The 22,458-nt window shown below is 36.8% G+C and overlaps 1 protein-coding gene across 1 annotated transcript in view; it reads left to right on the forward strand.

The window, feature by feature from the left end:
* Positions 1–22,458, forward strand: part of GBE1 (1,4-alpha-glucan branching enzyme 1) — a 356,294-nt gene that overhangs the window by 316,790 nt on the left and 17,046 nt on the right. The window contains exons 13-14 of the mRNA XM_054714070.1: positions 684–868; positions 2,508–2,638. Coding sequence (XP_054570045.1) covers positions 684–868; positions 2,508–2,638 — 316 coding nt within the window. The remainder of the gene's footprint in view (positions 1–683; positions 869–2,507; positions 2,639–22,458) is intronic.

Below are 22,458 nucleotides of genomic sequence, written 5' to 3' on the forward strand. Positions count from 1 at the left end.
AAGTGTGTTGGATTTCTGGTTTTCATCATTATAGTAAGAGATAATATAGAAATGGATTTCTAAACAAGTGTTCCAGTTACATGTACACACACACACACACACACACTTGAAATTAAAGGTACATGTCTAATGGTAACACATACATCTGAGCAAGAAAATGAGCGATGACATGTGTTTCTGTAGCACCTGAAGTTTACGGCGTTCTTGCCTATAGGGATGAGGTAGAAGGAACTTTGGATTTTAATCAGAAGAACTAAATTTCAGTGGTTGCTTTTCTACTTACTATCTGTGTGAGGTTGAACAAATCCCTTAATGTACATACAAAGCCATCTGAAATTATAAAGCATTCTGCAGATTTCAGAGATTACAGAAATAGCGATTTTAGAAATTACTCAGAGATGATTTCAAAGGTGAGATGAGTATGGCAGAGATGCCTGTTTTCAGAAGTGGGAGTACGTGCCTGGCTGAGACCACCCCTGGGCTTCTGAGCCCAGCAGCAGCCGGTCCTCTTGGTGCCGGGCTCCGCCTTTGCAGAGCCAGGCTCTGCGTCATTCCCAGGACAGCGCCACTCAACCACAACCCAAACTTCTTGTAAGGACTTTACAACCATTTAGTTATTGAGTTATCTTAGTAAGAAATGCTAACATTACTAAGCAAAGTCTAAATTTGTTTTTTTAATGCAGGTAACGAATTTGGACATCCTGAATGGTTAGACTTCCCAAGAAAAGGAAATAATGAGAGTTACCATTATGCCAGAAGGCAGTTTCATTTAACTGATGATGAACTTCTTCGCTATAAATTTTTAAATAACTTTGACAGGGATATGAATAAATTGGAAGAAAGATGTGGTTGGCTCTCAGCGCCACAGGTAAGCTCTTTACTCTAAATGTTATGTTTTAGTCACTGATGTTGTACATGCTCAGAAAGGCAATCGATTTAAATCTATATGCAGGTCTTTAAAACAGCATTTTATTATTCAGTGTGTAGTGCCCTGTAACACACTTCAGGTTGTCAAAACATGTTATTGAAGTCTCTGCAATAGATAATGAAAATCTTAAACGTGATACCCTGCTTACTTTATTGTTTAGTTTGTTGTTGTTGTTTAATTTTAGTTATTTTTATTTCAGCTGGTTAAAATAAATGACAAAAGCTCTACATGAAATTTATTTTGGAAATTGCTGGGGAAACATCTTAATTGTTTTGACTTTTTCTTTATATAAATAATGATGCTGTCATAAAAAATTACTTTGACAACATGTAGATTTCTTTCTTTTTTCCTCCTTCTTTTACTGGTTTCTAAGCTGTCATTTCAATAGATACTATTATACCTGCACGCTCTTTTGTATTTTTCATGAGCTTGACTCTCTTCTGGAATTAAAGTCTCAGTTTTCAATAAGTTTTCAAAAATGTAATTAATAGGTGCAATTTTTATGCAGGCTTTTTTTTCCCCTTGCAAAAATTAGCATATAGTATGTGTTACTTATAATCCATTTATTTTTAAGGGTGCTGTTTGAAATTACTGTTGATGTGTTTTTACTTTGGTGTCTGTGTTTTTTTTAAATGGCTGAAAAGGGTACTTGTATATTCAGTAAGATTGGCTGCATGACATGAATGCCCGAATCACGTTTATTAGTAATGCTGTTTCCAGAAGAGAGAGCAAAATGATGCTCTTTTTCAATAGGAACAATGTTGAATACCAAAAGGCATGCTGCTTGCTCTGGAGCCTTAGTTCCCGTTTCTAAATTACCAAGAGTGGTGCTACTGATATGCATGGAAATAGGTCCTTGCAAATCAGAGAGTGGAAGAAAGTGGTGTCGAAAAAGCAAAGGTTCCTCGCTGCCTGCTGTAAATCATGGTATAAAATAAGGAAGTGTGTAGATGTTGTAATTTCTTTTCAGACCTTCTCTTTTATTAGGCAAATATATATTGTAAATGACTTTATGCTGCCATTGAATCTGACAAAGTTAGACAATAATAGAAAGTTTTTAAGATAACTGCAACTGTAGACACCTCAATATAATAACGTTACATTATATTTTGAAAAGTAATTTTATATATTTTACCTGACTAATCTGGAACTAAAACAAAAGTCTTAAAAGAAAATCCACTTACAAATAGACCCAATACAGACACACACACACACACACACACACACACACACACACACACATATATACTTAGTATATACAAACACTTTATATATACCACAGGTGCCATGTTATTCATTGAAACCTGAGCCACAGCACTCATACTCTGTGCTTTGTTTGACATTGGCAATGGCTGGTGACATTTTTATACTCTTCAAACAATTTTGAGACTGTTCTTGGCTTGGAGTTTAATATGGAAAAATTACAACATGTTCAAAAAATAATATGCTGGAATTTTCATTTTTGGCTTCATAACTAACAAAGCTATTCATAAAGACAAAAACAGCTTTTTTGTAAATAATTGACTTGTGGCAGTGCCTAGGTTTTATCTAAATGATGTGTGTGTGTTCATTCCTGCAGGCCTATGTGAGTGAAAAGCATGAAGCCAATAAGGTCATCGCCTTTGAGAGAGCAGATCTTCTCTTTATTTTCAACTTCCATCCAAGCAAGAGCTACACCGATTACCGAGTTGGAACAAAATCTCTGGGAAAATATCCTTTTTGTTGTCAGTGAACATAACTATCTGCATTCATGTATTTTTACATCATAGAGAATAAGAAAGACTAATGCTGCTCTTGATGTCAGTGGCTCTCAGTTTCCTTGTCGGAAAAGTTGAAATAGTTGAGTGATAAATCTTTCCTCAGCTCAGTAATAGTGAATCAATTCTAAGTTTCATTTTGGCTGTAAAAAGTGGATGTTTAAAAAGATTTTGATCCACTGTACAAATACAAGAGATAGTGTAGTTTTCCTTTTGAAAATCTTATAAGTTGCCTCAGAATTGTCTTCTTTTCCCTTCTCCACTTAGTGAGAGAGCAGGTAGTATTGTAAAGGGAACACCTTCCCTTTTCTCTGTCTTGTCTCATTTAGTGCAGGACAGCTCACCTTTGTAAGTCTGAACTGGTTAAGATTCAGGGCATGGGAATGTAAGCAAAGGAAGTAGCAGGGAGACTGTTTTTGATACCCTCTGTTTATTCATTTATTCATTCATTCATTTCACAGATACTTGCTGAGCCCCTATGTGCCAGCTGTGGTAGGTGCTGTAAGTACAGGAATTTTCCTGGCACATACAGTTACTGCCCTCATGGAGCTTTTAAATTAGTAAAGAAGAAAAACTTAGTAATTAAATGGACAACTGTCATAAAATTATAATGCAGTGTATTTTAACAGATTATAACTCAGTCAGATCCATGGGTGGGAGGAGAAAAAAGCAAATTTAGGGCCTAGTCACAAAGCAGCACACATTTTTAAGTAGGCAGCAGAAATAATGTTCTTCTCCCCTGGAGCCCTAATCATGATTAATGCCTGCCACCCGAGCAAGATGTCTGATGCCAACTTGAAGTCCTAGGTGTCAGGGTCTCTGTAGCTACAGGAAGACACCCTCCCCGGCTCCAGGTGGCTGGAACAGCAAGGGGAATGTGTTTTCCACATAATAAAAGCCCTGAGGTAGTGTGACCCCAGCACTGTGACAACATCATTAAGTTCCCTGATTCATTGTCTTTCTGATTTCAACTTCCATGGTGTCAGCAGTGTCCAAGCCCTGCACCTATTGCAGTTGCAAGGCAATGGCCCTGTTTCCAAATGTCACCTTCAGACACAACAAAAGGCAAATAGGTATTACTTTTTGTTTCTTTTTCAAGAATGAAGTTACTTTTGCAAATTTTCTTTTGTGTTGTGTATGCACAAAGAGACAGATAAGGAATATCAGTGTGATAACATTATCTGCACTAAAAAAGAGCTGTACTGTCCCAGGAAGCAAATGTTCTCACCTCATCATTTCCATGAAGAATGCAAACAAATACCAGACCTGTCACAGCTCCTCCATGACCCTTCTCAGCTCCAAACTGCTAACATAATGCCCCTTCTATATCTAATCCTTCTATATCTAATAATATAATATAACAAATACATTTTATTATGATCAAATTAAAATATAATCAAACCAAAATACATTTACAGAACACCTGGAATCTAAGGCAATCTTTTTATAGCACTGCCCTTGACCTTCAAGTCAGGGAGAAGAGATGTATAAAAGTAAAATATTATGTAAGGCATAATGCAACAAATGGGAAAGGAACAAGAATCTTCCAATGGAGAACAGATAACCAGAAAAAACAAATAAATAAATAAATGATTGATTGATTGATTGATTGATTTAAGCCTGATTAGGGGAGGGAGGGGACAAGGGACAGAGAGAGGGAGAGAGAGAGAGCGAGAGAGATTGCTTGCTTGATTTCTTAAGGAAAATATTTTAAGCCTGGACCTTGAGAAATTGATAAAATTATAGTAGAAAATGTTGAGGAAGGCCATTTCTGCTGTAGGAAAGCATGTAGATTCTTAGATAATGGGCAGCACAATGGATTAATTGGAGAATAATAATCATAAAAATACTAAGGGCTAGGCAGAAAAGATAGATCAAGATCACATAATAGAAGATTTCAGTGTCATATTAATTAGTCATAATTAGGCTTTTTATGATAGTTTATGGTTAGTCACTGAAGGTTTTGAGCTAAAGAGCTACTTGCCTCCAGCTGGGAATCGAACCCACAACCTATGTACATGCCCCTTACCTGAGAATCGAACCCGAGACCTGTGTCTGGGTTCATCTTCAACCAACTGAGCCATACTAGCCAGGGATCAAGTTTCACTTTAAACAATGGGAAGAATGGTATGTTATTATTACTAATCTAGCAAAGCAAGGAACAGTATAACTAGTCAGGGTAATAGGAAATATGACAAAGGAGTTTGAATAATGATGGAATTTGATAAGAATGTATGCTTTGGGAAAAGTCTCATGTATCGAGTGTGTAGGAGACTTTCTTGAGGAGAGAGATTGGAAGTACAGATATTAATTATGAGAAGTTGTAATGCACATAAAAGATAATTAGTGCATAAACTAAAGTAATGGTAATAGAATAGAAAGAGGCATGTGAAACCCTTTCTTGTAGTGAAATAACTCAGCAATTGTTTGGACATTGGGTATAGAAGAGAAAATATAAACTTTCACTTTTTAAAAAATTGATTTAAAGAGGGAGAAGAAGAAAGAGAGTGAGAGAGAGAGAAAAACATCCATGTGAGAGAGATAGGAGAGAGATACGTCAATGTGTTGCCTCTGGCTGGGAATTGAACCCTCCACCTACGTATGTGCTCCTTACCTGGGAATCAAACCCAAAACTTGTGTATGGGATTATGCTTAAACCAACTGAGCCATACTAGCCAGGGCTAAAGTTTCACTTTAAACAATGGGAAGAATGGTATGTTATTATTACTGAGCTAGCAAAGCAAGGAGTATAACTAGTATAACAAAGAAATTTGAATAATGATCTTTAGAAGGAAATTTTTGACCCAAGCTACATTGATCTCCTGTCTGAAATCTATGTAACTTTAATAAACATTAATAAGTGAAAACATACAATTACATAGTAGAACCCACCCAAAAGTTAATTTTATTTAGTGATACAAAGTTATACTGTACATGAAAGTCTAGTTTGGTTTTGAAGAAAGGACATAAATCAAACCTTCTGAAATTTAGTGATTTGTCTAAATGTCTATAAGCACCTCTTATGCAGAAACTCTTTTCATTAATATACACTGAATGCTTCACATTTTGACCCCTTTCAGGCACTGTACTCATTAAAAGCTGTAGTGATATAGATGCCTTGGAAAATCGGGCCACGTCTTCCTAGATGCAGTGGTTGAAGCCTCAGTCATCTATTGGATTTCTAGAACAACCTCTAGGAAACATTGTTGGTTCTTTTCCTACAAGGACTTCGTTTTCTCAGGATTTCTGCCCACTTAATTCTGTAGCCTTTCTCATTCATGTCTTTTTGTCAACAAGCCATAGCTAATCCCCATATGTTGCTGCTTCCTATGGGGACATTTCATAACAGTCTCTTTGAACACCCAAGAAGTATGCCAGACCTAATGGACTAAGATATCTAATGGACTATTTTTTTATATAATTATCATTTTTATTTGAGGGGAGGGAAGTAGGAGAGTATCTCCAGGGTATTTTAAACCACGCCTTCTAAATAACTATATGTTAGCCATTTCAGCCTAAACTTTTAGATAGAAATCATCACCTCTCCTGGGTTTTGTGATGTTTTCTACTCCAGTGACCCAGTTTAGTGCAGATATTTCATATAAATTCCTCCACAGGTAATAACTAACCATTATCAGAACGTTTTCTAGTTCTAAGAATTTCATTATTTCACAAGGTAAGCAATTTAAGTTTTTTAATTAAAAAAAATGTCTTAAATGCAAAAGCATAAGTTCTGTACTCTGGGCCTACTGCCTATTCTACATGCCAGCTTTGCAAGTCAGAAAGGCATTTGACATGCTCCTCACAGTACCACCCCTAGTCATTCTTCCAGACCAAATACCTCCAGTTTCTTTACTGGATTCTCATGCTACTTTCTAGACCTCTGACCATCAGGTCTCCCTTATCACAATGCACCCCTCATTGTTCACATTCCCCTTACTCACATTGTGTCTCCAGATCGGAAAACACAGGATTGCAGGTGTGGTCTGGCAAGTGTGACATGGAGTGCCGTGTTAACCCCTCAGCCTTGATACTGCTCTCTTATTAGAGCTACGGTTACATTAGCTTTACTGGCAGCCATCGCATCTTCTGCTCATACTGTATTTTCATTCAGATACAGATCTTTAGTTTTTCTTTGTATGTGTGTATCTCCCTTATTCTTCATTCAGATAATAATTTTAATCTAAAACTCCAAACTTAACATGAAACATGAAAAAAATATATTGTTGTTTTTTGTTTTGTTTTTTTGCCTCTAACCTGTTCATAAGAAGATAAAAGAGAACTAGAGTAAGACAGTTCTCTGTTATTAATCTGTTCTGGTTGTACCTTGAGCAGCTGATACATCTATTCTTTCAGCTTCTTACTGTTCTAAGCTTCGCTTTAAGAGTCCTTTTATTATCTTAGCATTTTTCAAATCTCATTTTGCTTTGGCCTTTCATCTTCCTGACTTTATTCTTATTCCTTTAAACAACATTGTAGGTCAGCATTATAGAATCATTTTAGATACAGAAATTACAGAAAAATTAGGCTTTCTTTGCTGTATTTTCCTACTTTAACAAAGTGTTCTGTTCCCTTGGTATTTCCAACTGCTGAGCCAGTGAATTGAATACAGATTTTCCCTGTAAAGAATCCACAGTGGCAAGATTGGATGTATTAATCAAGTCAAGAAATTCATCACAATTTTAATTCCCTGGAAAGCAGGATTTGGTGCCAGAACAAATTTAAAGTTTCTAAAGAAGTCATTTGAACTTCTGTCACTGTGAAATGTAAACCTGCAGTAGTAACCTTTCAGAATTCTTGAGCAGTTCCATTTTTTTTTTTTGAGCCTGTATATCAAATAGCAAGACATCAGCTTTCACTCAAGTCTGTGAAGAATAGTTGATGACTGTTCCCAAGAAACTGTTGTAAGGGGAGCTATTTGGGGGTAATGCCCAGCAAGGTAAAGGAAACACTTGATGGATGCTTTTAACTATCCTTCAAAGTAAGTTGATACATTTGGAAAACTAAGAGAGAAGTCTGGTTTGTATCACTAAGTTCTTGAAAATGATCTTCATGGTGATGACTATAGGTCATAGTATTGTTTCTGCAAAATGAATCTGCAGCCATATGCTAGAAAAGAGCAGCAGCAAAAATGCTTTGCCTATACACTGCCTCACATTGGTCTTTTTAGTTGCTAATCTTTAGTGTTCTTTCATACAGTAGACAGCATTGGGGGTATTGCAGAACTGACGTCTAAATAGAGCGGGTAAGTAGGCAGGCGATCAGTTTCATGCTTAAGAAGATAATATACTTTTTTTCTGATGTGTTATATTTGCTTATGGCTTCACATCCCTTAGCAGTATGGAAAGAGAGAGACAATATCCCTTGATATAATCAGAAACATTGTATTTCTTCCATCATATTTCTTTACTTACAGCATTATCAAACCAGCATTGAATCAAAAGGAAAATTGCTGAGCGCCCAAGGACAAACCCCTTTCTTATCTACTCTGAACAATACAATTGATGCTGCTACATTTCGAGTGATGTGGGGTTAGAGTGTCCATGGTAGGGGACCTCTTTTTGAGGTCCTTCTGTTTATTAGCCATGTTCATGAAGTATCTAGTTTAATATTCCTGGCCACTCTATGTGCTAGGTTGTATAACCTCATGTGACAGGTCAGTAAACTGAGGTCTTTAAGGAACTACCAACTTTCCTCCAGCACACGGCTGATCAAGGTGGAGCCATGTATTGCAAAGGCTATGCTCTTTCTACCGTACCATAGAACCTCAGGTCATGGCTACAGATGTGGTGAGTGGCGGTAGCAGTGAAAGTATTACTGATGAAGATTTATTTCTGTGATGTTCAAAATGATTTAGTTCTGGGGAAACAGGTAGCAAGAGAAAATTATACACAAAAAATTCATATAAGCTTCTCTCTCATCAGCTAACTTCCCTCAGTAACCCACTGGCACCCCTCACAAATTATTCCCATCAGCACCCTTGTCACCATCCGGAAAGAAACGTAAAACTCAGGTCAATTTTTGTGTTTACTGTATTCTAGAATAGAATATAAATGTGTTGTGGTCTGTGTTCAAACTTAAACTCCTCTGATGCAGCACATCAATTTAGGTTGACTGTATAGTATTAAAGTACACTTTAAGCCCTTACAGTTTACTTACAAGGTATGTGTCTTTGGTATATACAGATTCATATCGTACTGAGAGCTTAAACTCTAAAATCAAATGCTTTTAAATTATTTGTCAGCATGCTGATGAGGTGGGGGTGGAAATACTAGCAGCCCATTTTCAAAGTTATAATATTGAGATGTTAAGTGGAGTGATCATAAAGTGCAGCTTGTGAAGAATGTATGAATCCAGGCCAAAAATATTTAAGACTCCCGGAACAGATGAGTAAATATTTAGAATTGACCTGAGATCTTAGAAATATTTTCATTAAACTGCTGCACGATGTAATTTTTTTAAATGTAAATTTAGACTCTGACATTTGCAACCTGTACACAGAGTTCTTAATGAGCAAATAAGCTCACATGGATGATTCACTGGAGTGTGATCGCCGAAGGCGGAGATGTTGCTATGAGTTGTTTAGTTTATAGAAGCCTTTGAAGCTCAGTTATGTAACACTGTGCTTATTAAAATCTGCACTTTATGCAGCAAATGAAAACAAAGAACTTAATTTAGGATTAGCTAAATGATACATTCTTTCAAGATTTTATATATGAAGGTTAATTTCTTGATTAAAAAAGTAGAGCATTTCAACTTAATGTTTCTGTTTTCCACGTTATAGATGTTTTGGTAAAAAAAAAAAAAATTACAGGGTTTTCTGAAAAGACCTACAACAGTGACTTTGAGTAGATGCAAGAATATTTTTCTTGTGTTTATGTATGTTTATGTGTGTGTATGTGTGTGTGTGCTTTTACTCTATGCTGCAATTTAATGATAACGGTTTTTATGTGAACAGAGACTGTTAATCCTCATAACAATTTTGTATTTATTTTAGGTTCTCCTTTTGTTTCTTTAGCTTCAAAGTGATGTACACTCATTGCCTAGGTTAGACTTCTTTAGTTTCCAGAGGATAGAAATACTTGTAAACATTATCAAGTGGTCATTCTGATCATTTTTCATTGTTAAACACTGTTCAACAATTCCTGTGACTTAATGATAATGACAGATGCATATCCTACCTCTGCTGTCAATGAAGTGCCTATGAATTAGGGTCATTTTCCTACCAATGAATTTGAGATGAATCACAAAGAAAAACATTTTGCATGATTAAAATATTTCAACTGCTGTAACACTTTTAGGTTGGCTTAATATGTATTCATAAAACTAGGCACTGAATAATGAGCAAGCCCTTACTACACACAAATCGTTTTAGGTTTTCTTGTGGGGGTTTTATTTGTTTTGTTTTGTTTTGTTTGAAAAGCTGAGTGCTGTTCAGTGTTCAGCCCTCTGAGATGTTCAACATCATTTCTGTTTTTTGGTTCAAGGCTCAGATGCAGAGTGATGGTCTCCTTTGGTTACAGAAATGCATCTAATAGTAGCTCAGTCAAGATTCCTGTCCTCTATTGCTTGTTCTTATGTGAGAAAAAGAAATGAGAAACATTATTATATCTTTGAAAATAGTACATGATTACTTTGTAATTGTATCACTAATGGGGGAAAACATTTGTGCCTAAGATGATCATTTTTACCAATTTATAAAAAAAGGTACTAAATATTTGATGGATGGATGGATTAATGGATGAATGGATAATTATGAGTAGAAGGATGAGCAGACAGGTGGGTGGGTGGATGGATGGATAATGGACAGGTGGATATATGGACAGAGAGATGCGTGGAAGGATAGATGGATGATACAAGGACCTAATGGTGAAAGAACCCCTGAAGCTGTTTGAAACTAAATAATTAAATCACAAAGAATTACTATAATCTATTGTTTTTTTCCTTAGAGAACATATTTAATTAAATGGTAGAAAAGTAAAATCGATAAAATATAAAAATACCTCATACTTTTGTAGAATTTTAAATTAATACACTAGAATCTTTTGTTTGAATACTTGCTGAACAGACTTTCCTAATAAGATCTACATCTATTACAAACAGTATATGCCTTGTACTCTGTAGGAACTTTACACTCATTATCTCATTTAGCAAATCTTTTCCTTTCCTGGGGAACAGCTTTGCAAGTAGGAAAGAATGAAATCACTGGCCTGAAAAGTTTTCATATCTAACCTTTCTTTTAAAATAGTCCTTTATATAACCAGTCCAAAACAGCTGGTTCTCTTCCATCTGAAAAAATAAATTTAGTTGTTTCCTTTTATCTGATGCCAGTGTTATTAACTAGAGAATTCTATGTCTAAAAGAAATTTGTAATGATGAAGGACAAATTACTCTTTTTCCTTCTGGGTCTCAATAGAAATTAGCTCCCCCTCCCAATGAATATCTCCTGCCTGCCAGGAAGCTGCTTAGATCTTCTAGAAGTGAGATGTTTCCATCTCCATCACTTTCTATTAAGCTGTTCTAACTCAAAATCCCACAGGGCCAAACTGAGTAGTCAGTGTTTCATTTATTTGTGAAAAGGGCACCTGAATACCTCCAGAAGATTTCTTAAAATTAAGCCATAATGTAATTACTGGTTCACTATAGTAATTTAAGGGCTTCCAAGAATATGGTTTGGTTTGGATGCTACAACCAAAAGAAGAGTTTGTTTCTCCAGAGGGAAGGAGAAAAAGTAGAGCCATGAACAGTGTGTTTTTGGAAACAGTGGCTTCAGTATCACCATTTGTAAGCATCATCCCTTATTGTCCTAATGTAGTTTCTGTTGGCCTAATGATAAATGTATAATTCATTCCTTTTATATTTGTGAAATGTGTCTGTGTAGTTAATTGTGATTATTTGTGGTAGTTATGTGGTATTACTACTAGAGAAAAGCGTGGATGGTCTATCTCCATTGCTAGTGAAAATGGGGTTTTGGGGTACTGCTGGAACACGCATTTCCGGAGGCCCCCGCTGGAGGATGAGATGTGGTGGAAAGCTTTATTTTCTTGGAATTACATCCCTCAGTTTTCAAAGTCCAATTTCCCTTAATCCAGTCTGGAAGATGTGCAGCTGGGATTCAGTAGAGCTAAAAGCAAAGCCAGTGTCCAGAGCTTCCGTTCCACGGTGGAATTGGGTCCTGTTTAGCATTAGACCAGTTGCAGTCCATCAGTCCATTGTGTGGTGTACACGTGGCCGTGGGCCATGTGGGTGAATGTAAGGGAGTGAAGAGAGGGTGCCCCTACAACAAGAGTCCCGAAAACACAAGAGAGCGAGAGTGCAAACCAAGAGAGTGAAGTCCTTTGTTCAGGAGATTAAATATCTCAAATCTCCCCACACTTGTAGTGGCCACACCTATTCTGGCCAATGACCTGTTCCCGGGTGTGACTGACAGCAAGTACCTTTCCTGTGTCACCCAGACTTTACTGGGCTTGCATCTATTCCTCCCCTGCCCAGTCCCTTTCCCCAGCCCTCTGCTGGGTATAGACCGTGGCTTCCTGGAGAGTGTTCAACTGCAGCTCCTGGCAATGCTGCACAAACAAATACCTATAATATTTGGCCTTCCCTTTGTTCCTTTTCAGCTAATCATAAGTAGGTTAAATATTAACAGTATTATTACCAGTTATTGAATAAGGAAAGTATTCTGTAGATGCTATCAAGAAAAAGTATTTAATTAATTTGTAATTTAAGTTCAACCATATTACCTTTTACTGGGAAACAGTAAGTATCTTATTATAGGAACATTAATTAAAATAGAAAATGTATTTTCTTTGTAAGATTTTAAATATTACTGTGATCCCCCCCCGAACTCTTTATTGTTTAGGGAGATAGTCAATTTTCATTTTTCTACCTTCTCTTCCAACACTCTTCCTTTATTTTTCAGCTAAGAAAAACAAAATAAAAATAGGTTGCACTGGTGGTAGCATTTCTTTTCTGACTCTGAAACATTTTCTTCAGTTTGTTCTCTTACCCTAATATTTTTATCTCCCAAAGGCTCATGTCACCTGTACGGTCATTACAGGTAGTAGTGGTTCTTACATTGTAAACATAGAGACATTTGCTCTCATTACTAGGATAGTGGTTAAGAGCATGAGTTCTGGAATAAGACGGTCTGAGGGTTCAGTTACGTTTGTCCCACTTGTTCATGTTATGAAAGTAACTTCTTTGTTTTTTAGTTCCTCATCTGTAAAACGCCTACTTGTAGAATTATTATCAGAATTAGATGGGTAATGCCTGTGAAAGGTTTGGCAACAGTATCCAGCTTATATTATAGGCTCAGCAAGTGTTAGCTATTGTGGTCATTGGTACAGTCATTGTTATCATTCTGAAAATGCACTAGAGAGAAAAATAAACATAGAAATGCACTAGAAATCTGGAAAAGGAAGGAAAGAAAAGGATGAGATGATTAGATACTAACTAACTCTGTTGCCTACATTCTCTTATCTTACTTCTTTTTTCATTTCCTATTGCCCAGTTCACTACCACAAAATGATTTCTGTTCTTCCAGAGTACTGGAATTAAAAGTCTCCTGTGCCCTGCTAGACCCCTTTCTCACTCTTGTGCCATTGGCTCACCTTACTTCCTTACCTCACTTTCTCTGTATAGTGCAGCACTATCTTGATTTCCCTCTTCTCTCTACCCACTGTTAGTGTTACTCTTTTTCTCTCATATCCAAATTTAAAAATTTATTCTGTATCCTTGGCTCTCTTCTCTTGAAGAACTCACACATGCTCAAAGCCTCAACTATCTAGGAAGATGGTCCCTAATCACCCCTCCTACCTTGATCTTTTGCCCTAATAATCAAATATAATTTTGTGATGTTTAATGACTGTTAGGAAACACATGGGAGCATGCAAAAATAGTTTTTTGAGGCACAGATCTCTAGCATGACCTGTGTCAGCCCATGTACATTCTATAGAATCAGTTACGCTAGGAGGTATATCTTAGGAGATGGTTTCCAAATTAGTTCCAGAAGTTAAATTTGTGTAACACTTTACTGTGTATGGATGCTTTTACTTACATATACTAATTCTACCCTCACATCATTTTAGCAATGTGGGTCAGGCGAGTATTCTGATCCTCAACCTAACCATGAATATCGGAAAGATTTATAACGTTCACAGGATCATATTCCTAGTGAGTGAATAAATGTGATTTAAATCTAGTTCTCCTGAATTCTCCACAGTTTTTCACTTGGGCACCAGATAATTCATCTTTTTGTTGCCCTGTAGAAATGCCATTAAAATAGGTAAAATGTGTATCACTAATTACTTAAAATTTTATTTGTTTTCTTACCTTTTCTTTATAAAAGTCACTGGTACCTCTGAATAAATGTCATTTTTCTGCAGTGTTATACTATCCTGGTTGCTGACACTCAAAAACACATATTAATTTAAATGTAATGTTTTTAAACAAACATACTCTAAAAGGATAAAATAACTTTTTAAGGAAAATGATGACTACTCACATTTTTTAAATTAAAACAGCATATAAACCTAAATATAGTTCAGCTTCATGTGATGAATGGTAAAGTGTCATGAGAGGTTGCTGAAGGATGTTAGAGGATAAAAGGCAAAATGGACTACACATCCCTTAGAACGGAGAAAAGAACACTTTACAAAGAGGTGAAAGATAATTTTGCTTACTGTTCATGTACTTACTTGAGCATAGAAGTTATTGTATCCACAGTAGACCCATATTACTGGCATAGTTTTTACAGCATGGGAGTTCTGATTTGTTCTAGCCACTCACAATAGATACAGCCTTGGGTGGGTTTAGGGAGATGAACTCCCCTGCAGTTTTTGTCAGGAGCTTTTAATTATGTAATTTCCTTTTCTTGCTATGTAATTTTTTATACCCTATTATAGGAGTTCTGTTCAGCTAGTCTTCAGGAGGTCTTCAAGAGTGGTGGGTCTATAATTTAGTTGTAATTTTGATGTGTCATGGGAGGAGGTGAGCGCAGTGTTTACCTGCTCTGCCATCTTAAGGGGAAACCGAGTGTTCTAGAATTTTTGCTCATTTTAATTGTGTAAATCATCTTTGTATTTGACTATCATAGCCAACACATTTGTTGATTTTGTTTTGAATTGTACAACATGCACTTTGCACAAATAATTTTGCAGCTTTATTCTTTCCTTTTATTATTGTTTTCTATGTCTTCCTAGTAAGATGAAACTAATGTGATTGTTCTAAAGATGATTGCAAGGTACTGTATTAGATTTGTTTTACCCCTGAAAAATAGATTTATTCACAATCGTGTGTGTGTGTGTGTGTGTGTGTATGCACACAAACACTCACATATACATACCTGCAAAATTTGCTTTACACTTGTTTATAGGATACAAGCTCAGGCCCTTCTCATTCAGCTTTCTGAAGCACAGAGTGAGCCCTATAGTGTTAAGATTTTCTATTTGATCTTAAAAGTTAAAAGAAACAGAGCAATATACATCAACTTTCTAATATTCTTGGTAACTATGATTTCAAATGAAGAATAAGGATGTTTCTACTCTTAAGGATAAAAAAAGTAAGATTTCAGAGTTTAAGTATTTTAATGTTTATGTACTTTGCAGTCTTTAGCAGATGGTGATAAAGTGGTACAAAATATATCTACGTGCATATATGTATGTATGATTTTGACGTGTCATTTTGATATCCTGTGCTTAAGTTCAACCTTCTGTTTAGAGAAAGCTAACCAGCCAAATTGATAATGCAAAGTGTTACGTATATGATTTTAGTAAACGCACCAATTACAAATTATATAAAATGACTATCTCCAGTGCTCAAACCAGAGTTATTCACCTGAGAGTTTATTGCTCCAAACTGACATACATTTGTTTAATGATTGAGACTTCTCCTAAAAGAAGGAAAAAATGTTTTTAAATGTCCAGGCAAAACTTTATAGATAATGAAGTGGGATTGTGTTAGAATTTATATTGTACAGATCTAAAATTTTAACCCCATCAAAAGAGGGAAGAAAATCAAAGTTGTATTTTTATGGCCAAAGCAGTATCAAATTATTTCTTAAAATTTAGCAAAAGCATGCATAGATCGTAACCCAAGGAGGATATTACAATAGGAAAACAATGAAAAGAAGATCCACCCAACAAATATGGCAAATACTAATGTAAGTGCTGGGTAGAGAGGAGGAGGGCATGGGGAAAGACAGAAACCCTTTATAGAGATTGTATTTTAATATTGGAAGATAGAAAACTATAATAATTAAATTTATAGTATGTTAAAAGTTGATAATACTATGGTGAAAAATCAGGACAAGGATAAGAGGGTGTGGGAAGTGTTTACTTTTCAGTTAGTGTATTCATACTACATTCTTAATCTTTTCAAAAGCTTGAGCAGCAATAGCTTAAAATTTAAAAAGGTGTCCAGTCCTCAAAGAGTATAAGCTCAAATATTAAACATTTTATGTAACAGGTAAACTGTTCAGATTCTAGGGAGAAGGGAATGTAAATAAAGCTCATCTAGGAAGAAGAGGCCAAGTTGGGTGTAAAAAGTAATCTAGAGAATAAATAAATTCACATTTACATTTTTTATCACTTAAGTCATCATTTTAAATGGTCCATTGTATATAATGATCCTATATAATAAAGAGTTAATATGCAAATTAACCCTCACGCCCTCACAAGGTGGCTGCCTACAACCAGGCTGGCAGGGGGGTTAGTGAGGAATGACCAAACAACTGAACAGCAGGCTGCGTGGGGCGACCAGGCTGGCAAGAGGGGGGGGTGGCGGTGAGCAGTTGGAGGCGACCAGGCAAGCAGGTGGGGGCAGTTGGGGGTGACCAGGCTGGCAGGGGGGGCAGTTAGGGGTGACCAGGCCGGAAGAGGGGTGCAGTTGGGGGTGACCAGGCCAGCAGGGGGGGGGCAGTAAGAGGCTACCAGGCCAGTGGTGGGGTGCAGTTGGGGGTGACCAGGCCGGCAGGGGGGGCAGTTGGGGGAGATTAGGCTGGCGGGGGGGGCAGTGGGGGCAACTAGGCCGGTGGGGGGAGCAGTTAGGGGTGACCAGGCCAGCAGCAGGGAGTAGTTAGGGGCGATCAGGCCGGCACACAGAGGCAGTGAGGGTGATCGAGCCGGTAGGGGGAGGCAATTAGAGGCAACCAGGCAGGCAGGCAGGTTAGTGATTAGGAGCCAGTGGTCCAGGATTGTGAGAGGGATGTCCGACTGCCGGTTTAGGCCTGATCTCTGGGATCGGGCCTAAACCAGCAGTCGGACATCCCCCAAGGGGTCCCGGATTGGAGAGGGTGCAGGCTGGGCTGAGGAGACCCCCCCCCCCCCCAATGCATGAATTTCGTGCACCAGGCCTCTAGTAATAATATAAACAACAGCTAATAATCAGGGTATTTTCAATGCTCACATTGTGTTAAGCAGTTGATGTACATTGCTTCAGTTGATCCTCCCAGACTTCTGATACAGTACCTCTGTTTTACTAACAAGAAACAGCCTGTAGGAAGTTCACTAACTTGTTTGGAGACACATACTTGATAATTGGCAGAACTGGGATTAGAATTTAATTGTTGGGCCTCAAAACCCATTAATGCTACCACTGTATTTTATTATTTTAGGATGCTTCTTCTGTCTGTATGAAATGGCTGAGATGATGCTTACTTACTGCTTATCATTATCATTATTTTCAGGGACTTTGAAGTTTCCTGTTATTTTGTCCATTTATATGTATTGCATTGGACTCCACTGAAGGCTGTATTAGAGTAAGTTTGAGGAAAGGTGTTTCTTTATAGCTTAAGTCAAAATTATTTTTAGTTCAAAAGCATAGTGTTTGTAAATACAAAAAGTTCAATCTGTGTGTCTGAAACTCCTTTGGATGACAAAGTTTGTTATTAAAAGGTGAATAAATATCTGTCATTTTTTTTTCTTTTGCAGTTCTAAGTAATTGCTAGGGCTTCATCAAATAATTGAATTTACAAGTTCTTTGGGTGATTTTTAATGACAGAGAACAACTATTTTTGAGGCAGGTGAGGCTAGAAATATGGTCATGTTTTTTCATTATTCTTTCTTGAGTTAGTGAGAAACAATGACATTTTAAAATTCAAGTTATATAATCTTCTAGGACAAAGAAAAGGTCCTAATTATGTTAGTCAAAGTATTCTGTAAAGTACTTAGAATATATTTTCTATTTGCATAAATATGTAGCACTAAAAATTTAGTATTATCATTCCATTTGCTATTTACTGATGTGTGTTATTATACATGCCTAAGAATAAACTAATAATTTGCATGAAAATGCCTTTAAAAAGGCATAAAAATCCATTAATTAATATGCTAGATAATGATATTTGATCCCTTCATTCTTTGAGTTTGTTTTATTGCTTTTGTGTGTTGTATATTTTTTTAGAAATGTACAGCCAAGGAAGTAAACTTGCAGAAATTGGAGTTTAATTTTTTCGTGTCAAATCAGAAACCTATTTTAGATGAAACTGTCACATCCTAGCTTATACTAGATGTGTAGTTCTGTTTTACACTTAATTAAAATGTGTGGTTGTCATTTAAATTTTTAATGAAGATAGTCTTCACAAACATGAACGTGTCTGTAGCCCATGCATGAAGCTACTGCTTTTACCATGGACACAAAATTTTTAATATGAACTAAGAGTAAACAAGAACATTGCCCCCTTATAGAGGTTTCGTGTGGCATTCATTTTATTTTAAAATATAGTTTTATTACATTTAATAGTAAATTATGTATTTATTTTCACATTACTGTCTGTTTTGATTTTATTTTTAAATTACTATAGTATTGGGATATTTTGTAAACAAAAATCAAGGGAAGAAAATAAGCTAAATGGATATTTTCCCTTGAAAATAAGTAATAAATGCCACATTGCCATAAAATAGTTAAATTGTTTTGAAAAAATGATTAAAATATCAGAACTTATTTACAGTGATGTATATTTATTATCATATATTCTAGGCCACAGAAAGATGGAAATGCCTAAAACACACACACACACACACACACACACACACACACACATACACACACACCACCTCACACTACCAGAGATACACATTTGTAAAATATACAGCAACACATCATAATTGTTTGGTACTCCTATATTTGGAAACAGACTAGAGAGAAGAACTAAATGTTATAATTTATGGTCCTTTCTGTGGTTCAGGACAATCAACTAGGCATAATTTAGCTACATCAAATAAAGGGACAAATCTATTTGAAATGCTATACAGCCATAACTGAAGTTTTTGTGGATTATTGCTGGCAATAAATAAAATTCAATTTATGAAACTTAAAAAAGGAAGGGTTACATTAGAACAGGTGTGCTGGGTAGTTATATTTAGATTGCCACAAACATAAAATTCTCCTTGCTTTTCAGTACCTGCTCTTACTCTACCAGATGTTTTTTTATAGTTCCTCAGAATTTCGTATTTAATGTTTTCTGCCTTTGATATAGATTCTCCTGTAGTTTACTCAGCTCCCAGAAATTACTGCAATCATAATAATATGGGTGGGGTGATGAAAGATTCAGATCTGAAAACAACATGCTAGTTTAATGTCCATAACCTTTTGACCTTCTTCACCCATTCAACACAACCCCCACTCTTACCTCTGTCAACCACCAATTTGTTTTCTGTATCCATGACCTTGGTTTTTTGTTTGTTTCTAAATATTTAAATAGTTTTAAATGATAGCCTAATCATCTACTTAAAAAAAAATTCCATCATGTTCCCCCCAACTATATTTTCCCAAATTGAGCAAGGTAAATATTTTGGATCAATATTTTGTATTTACCAATTTTGTATTCATCAATTCTGAGATGTACATTTTTTATCACATTTTTAATATGTTTTTTATTTGATTTCAGAGAGGAGGGGAGAGGGAAAGAGAGATAGAAACATCAATGATGAGAGAGAATCATTGATTGGCTACCTCCTGCACGCCCCACACTGGGGATAGAACTGAAACCCAGGTATATGCCCTCACCTGAAATTGAACTGTGACCTTTGGGTTCATAGGTCAACACTCAACCACTGAGTCACACCAGCCAGGCTTAACATGTCTTTAATTGGGATTTATCTTACAACTACAGGCCTGATGCACAAAATTCGTGCAAGAGCTTCCCTCTGGCACCCAGGACCCGGGCTTCCCTCCAGCACCCGGGACCCAGGTTACCCTCTGGCCACCAGCAGCACCTGGCACCCAGGCTTCTCTCACAGCCCGGCTTTGATCGGAAGGTTGTCCAGAAGGATGTCCAGTCTATTTAGCATATTACACTTTTATTATTATAGATGATTGCCATGATAATTTTTTCTTTTTATTGCATACACACACACACACACACACACACACACACACACTTCATCTTAAAATGACGTCTTACATCTCAAGATACATGGGATTATCACATTTGCCATCTTCATGGTCATCTTAGACACTGGAGAACCCCTTTCATTGTCACTCAGTGTGAAGCCTCAGGGATTACCTATAATAAATTTTCTTAGCTTCATCAGCAGGAGTGAAGTGCAGAATGATATAAATGATAGTACTTCTTACATCAAAATCCTTGTACTTTGAACAGACACTTTATCAAGTGGCTGAACAAACACAGCAGCTTTTGAAGTGTTTGAAGAGCCATTGAATTGAAGAATCTTCATGCCTTCCCTGGTCTTTACTCTTATTAGTACAAGTCTTCAGAGCATGCCTCTTACTGGGTTCAGATTTAAGGACATAGATTATAAAATAATGCTTAAAACTTCTTACCTACTTTAACCTGTTGATAGATATATCAAATACTTAGGAAGCTCTTGAATCTGAAATAAGAAATCATAATATTTTAAACTAGAGGTCCGGTGCACGAATTCATGTCCAGCAGGGTCCCTTGGCCTGGCCTGTGGGATGGTTCCAAAACTGGCTCTCTGACATCCCCTTAGGGGTTCCAGATTGCAAGAGGGTGCAGGCCAGGCCGAGAGACCCCACTGGTGGACTATCATGGCTAGGGAGATGACGCCGGAGGTTGGCCAGCCAGGGAGAGACCACAGGAGGGCTCCAGGGCATGTCCAGCCTGTCTTGCTCAGTCCCAATTGGCCAGACCCCAGCAGCAAGCTAACCTACTGGTCAGAGCATCTGCCCCTTGGTGATCAGTGCACATCATAGCGACTGGTTGACAGGTCAACTGTCTGCTCCCTGGTGGTCAGTGCACATCATAGCGAGCAGTTGAGTGCACTTAGCATATCATTAGCATATTAAGCTTTGATTGGCTGAATGGATGGCCAGACATTTAGCATATTAGGCTTCTACTAATATTATATAGGATGGCATATTATATAGGGACCTATTTTATCTCCTTTAAAAATTTCCATAATAATTCTATCTTTCTATTATTCTTTTCCTATTGTATTTTCTCAAATTGAGCAGTAAACTTTTGGTTTAATATTTATATAATATTTTATATTCACCAATAAAATGACCAAATGAACCTAATGAATAAGAAATGGATCCGGAGCCAATGTAGGAAACTTCATAGACATTCAGACTCTATATGGAATGTGGAGAATTCAGTCTTTTAATGCCAATCTTTTAAATTTCTTTAGATTAATCATTTAGGTGACTATTGCTTTATCTGCTTTTCTTATTTTTATTCTCTGCCATATTCATTATGACCTCTTTATTCTTAGGTCTCAACTCTAGCATTAAACAAGAAACTTCATATGAAAACATTTTGCCTGGTTCTCAGCATAAAACAGGTGCCTTCTTGTAGAGAGTAGGGTAATTAGATCTACATTTGAATTACATGTGTGTTCCATCTCAGCCACTGAACTGATTGTGGGTCTTTGGGTACAGAAATTCCCTTCTTCCACTTTTGTTTCCCCAAATTGAGCATCAGTTTCCTTACCATCTGTGTATAGTCAGATGTACATTGAAAATCTCATTGAGGTACCTATACATGTCCACTTGCACTATCTGAGTTTATCCAAATTCCTATCCACTGACCACTTTTAGATTCCTGACTGATTTCTCTGACTTGTTATTTTCCTTGTCTATTTACTTCTACCCCTGATTTCCAGGTTAATTTTATTCATTGTCATAACCTTTCTCACAAACCTTTTTTTTTAATTATTGTTTTGCATTTATTAGTTTTTTTTAATTAAATCTTTATTGTTGGAAGTATTACATATGCCCCCTTCCTTCCCCCCCATTGACCCCTTATAGCTTATCCTGTCCCCCGCCCCAGGCCTTCACCATCCTATTGTCTGTGTCCATGTATTATGCATATATGCATACAAGTGCTTTGGTTGATCTCTTCCCACCCACCCACCTCCACCTTCCTTCTGAAATTCCACAGTCTTTTCCGTGCTTCTGTGTCTCTGATCTATTTTGTTCAACAGTTTATTTCATTCATTAGATTCCACACATGAGTGAGATCAACTTGTCTTTCTCTGGCTGGCTTATTTTGCTTAGCATAGTACTCTCCAGGTCCCTCCACGCGGTCTCAAAGGATAAGAGATCCTTCCATGATGTAAATGTACCACATCTTTTTTATCCTCTCATCTGCTGATGGGCACTTGGGCTGTTTACAGATCTTAGCTATTGTAAATTGTGCTGCTATGAACATAGGGGTGCATACGTTCTTTCTGATTGGTGTTTCAGTTTTCTTAGGCTATATTATGAGAAGTAGGATCACTGGGTCAAATGGCAGTTCCATTTTTAATTTTTTGAGAAAACTCCATACTGTTTTCCATAATAGCTGCACCA

This window comes from Eptesicus fuscus, chromosome 3 (genome assembly GCF_027574615.1).
Source record: "Eptesicus fuscus isolate TK198812 chromosome 3, DD_ASM_mEF_20220401, whole genome shotgun sequence".
NCBI classification, from domain to species: Eukaryota; Metazoa; Chordata; class Mammalia; order Chiroptera; family Vespertilionidae; genus Eptesicus; species Eptesicus fuscus.